The following is a 1,949-nucleotide window of genomic DNA, read 5'->3' on the forward strand; positions in this document are numbered from 1 at the left end:
CATGGCCTCACAAATGTTGAATACAGGGCGACAATCACCTCCCTCATATTGGCTACACTATTCTGATACAAGCCACAAGTGTCAGTGCACTTTGTAAGAGGTTTATGCTGACACTATATAGAAGAATAACAACTACTCTCTTCAAAAGCTATATTCAGAAGTATGTAGAAGAGTGGATTTCACACCTTTTATTGTTAGACATTCAAATAGAGTACTATAAGAAACCAGTCCTAAAACTGAAAACACCAGAGAACTCTGGAATGGGGGAAAAAAAAAAAAGAAAAAAAAGCCTGGGTTCTTAGCAAGTTATCATTATAAATAGTGTACTTTCTAAAGGAAGATGGGTCGGAAAAATGATCTGACTTTGAGGAACTGCATTACAGAGGCCTGAAGTGTGATTCTCCTAGAATTCCAAAATAACTGCCAGTCACAAATCACACTTGAGATAACCACTTGCTTGGTCACGTTTTTATTTAACAACTGTGATTTTACGTGGAAGTGTGAAATACAAATCAGTATTTATGTGAAGGTGAACAAAGTCCATCCTTAGAGACACAGGTGCCATTTCTCATTCAGGCAACGCAGAGCTCCAGGGACCAGTGGCTCTCACAGGAGTGCTGCTGACATAACAGATGACTAGGAATTGGCCAGAGCCATCTTCTGATGTGTGCTACGAGGCCTACACGATCCTGTCTACAGCACAGTTCTGAGGTGATGCGGGACCAACAGGGGTGATTCTCTCCACAACAACGGCGGCTTTGAGTCCTTCTTCGACTACAGCGTCGGCCTCTTCCAAGCGTCCCTTTCCCGGCTCCTCCAACGCCGCTCAGACACACGTTTAAACGGAGGGACCGCACCCCGCTCTGCTCTCGGGAAGCAGCTACCCTCAGCGCGGCCCTCCCACGGGGCTGCGCGGGGCGGGCGGAAGGACACCACCGCCCCCATCTCCGCTGAGCCTCACGCAGGACAGGACCGCCTCCTCCTCCACCTCGGAGCCGCCCAATGGGGCGGCGTCGCGCTCGACCGGTTCGAGAGCGGAGGGTGGCCGCGCGTCGTCTCTGCGCAGCTCTTGCACCTCCCCGCCGCCCAGCTCTGCGAGCTCCCGGCAGCGCTGCAGATGCTGCAGGACGCGGCGGTGCTTCTCCTGCAGCCGCTCCAGCTGTGCCCTCAGAGTCTCCGCTTCCCCGCCCTGGTCCGGCCGCTCGCCCTTTTCTGGCTCGTGGGGGCCGGGCCCCAGCAGGGCCTGGCGGAAGAGGCAGCGATTCTCCCGGCGCAAGCGGCGGTTCTCGAGGCGCAGCCGCACGTTCTCGAGGCGCAGCCGCGCGTTGTGCCACTCGCGCTCCTCTCGCTGCCGCAGCGCCTCGCAGTGGCTGGCCGCCAGGTCCGCGTAGCGCTCCGCCAGCTGCTGCGGGCAGCCCCGCGATTGGCCCCGCCAGCCCTTCTCGCCGCCCGCCTCCAAGAGCTCCTCTGGCCCGCCGGAGCCGCGGCCCCCCCTGCCGACCCCGGCGGCCAGCCCCGCCCGGCCTCTCCGCAAAGAGCCGTTGCAGCCCCAGCGCCCGTCCACCGCGCACACGCGCCTCATCCGTGCCGTTCCCGCCGCCGCCGTGGTGGCCGCCGCCGCGGGAGGAGGGAGGGAAGGAGGAAGGGAGGAGGGAAGCGCAGTGCGCGCCGGCGCCGCTGTATGTAAATAGGGGCGGGGTTTCCCTGCCGTCGGGGCGGTGCCGTGGTGGGAGCGCGGAGTTGCTGCGCCCTTAAGCGGGCTGCTGCGGGGCGCTGTGTTATTCGCCGGTGCGCTGCTGCGCAGCTGTGCGAGGGTTGAGGTGTGCCGTGTGCCGTGCTCCACGCAGGATATCGGCGTCCATCCTTCCACCTGGCGAGATGGGGTGTCGATAGCTGGCACCAACCAGCAGTGCAGTTAGACGGAAACTTGTCGAGTGTGTGCTCTTCGT

At 59.9% G+C, this 1,949-nt stretch overlaps 1 protein-coding gene across 1 annotated transcript; it reads right to left on the bottom strand.

The window, feature by feature from the left end:
* Nucleotides 1-453: 453 nt before the first annotated feature.
* TUSC1 (tumor suppressor candidate 1) lies at nt 454-1,693 on the bottom strand. The gene has a single exon (XM_052700913.1). It carries the CDS (start codon nt 1,580-1,582, stop codon nt 887-889), a length of 696 nt encoding a protein of 231 aa, XP_052556873.1. The 5' UTR covers nt 1,583-1,693; the 3' UTR covers nt 454-886.
* Between the last annotated feature and the right edge of the window lie 256 nt (nt 1,694-1,949).

This window comes from Tympanuchus pallidicinctus, unplaced genomic scaffold (assembly GCF_026119805.1).
Source record: "Tympanuchus pallidicinctus isolate F22 unplaced genomic scaffold, pur_lepc_1.0 scaffold4, whole genome shotgun sequence".
In the NCBI taxonomy this organism is placed as follows: Eukaryota; Metazoa; Chordata; class Aves; order Galliformes; family Phasianidae; genus Tympanuchus; species Tympanuchus pallidicinctus.

Coding starts and splice junctions, on each gene's coding strand:
- TUSC1 (XM_052700913.1), bottom strand. CDS start 1,582: ATGAGGCGCGTGTGCGCGGTGGACGGGCGCTGGGGCTGCAACGGCTCT.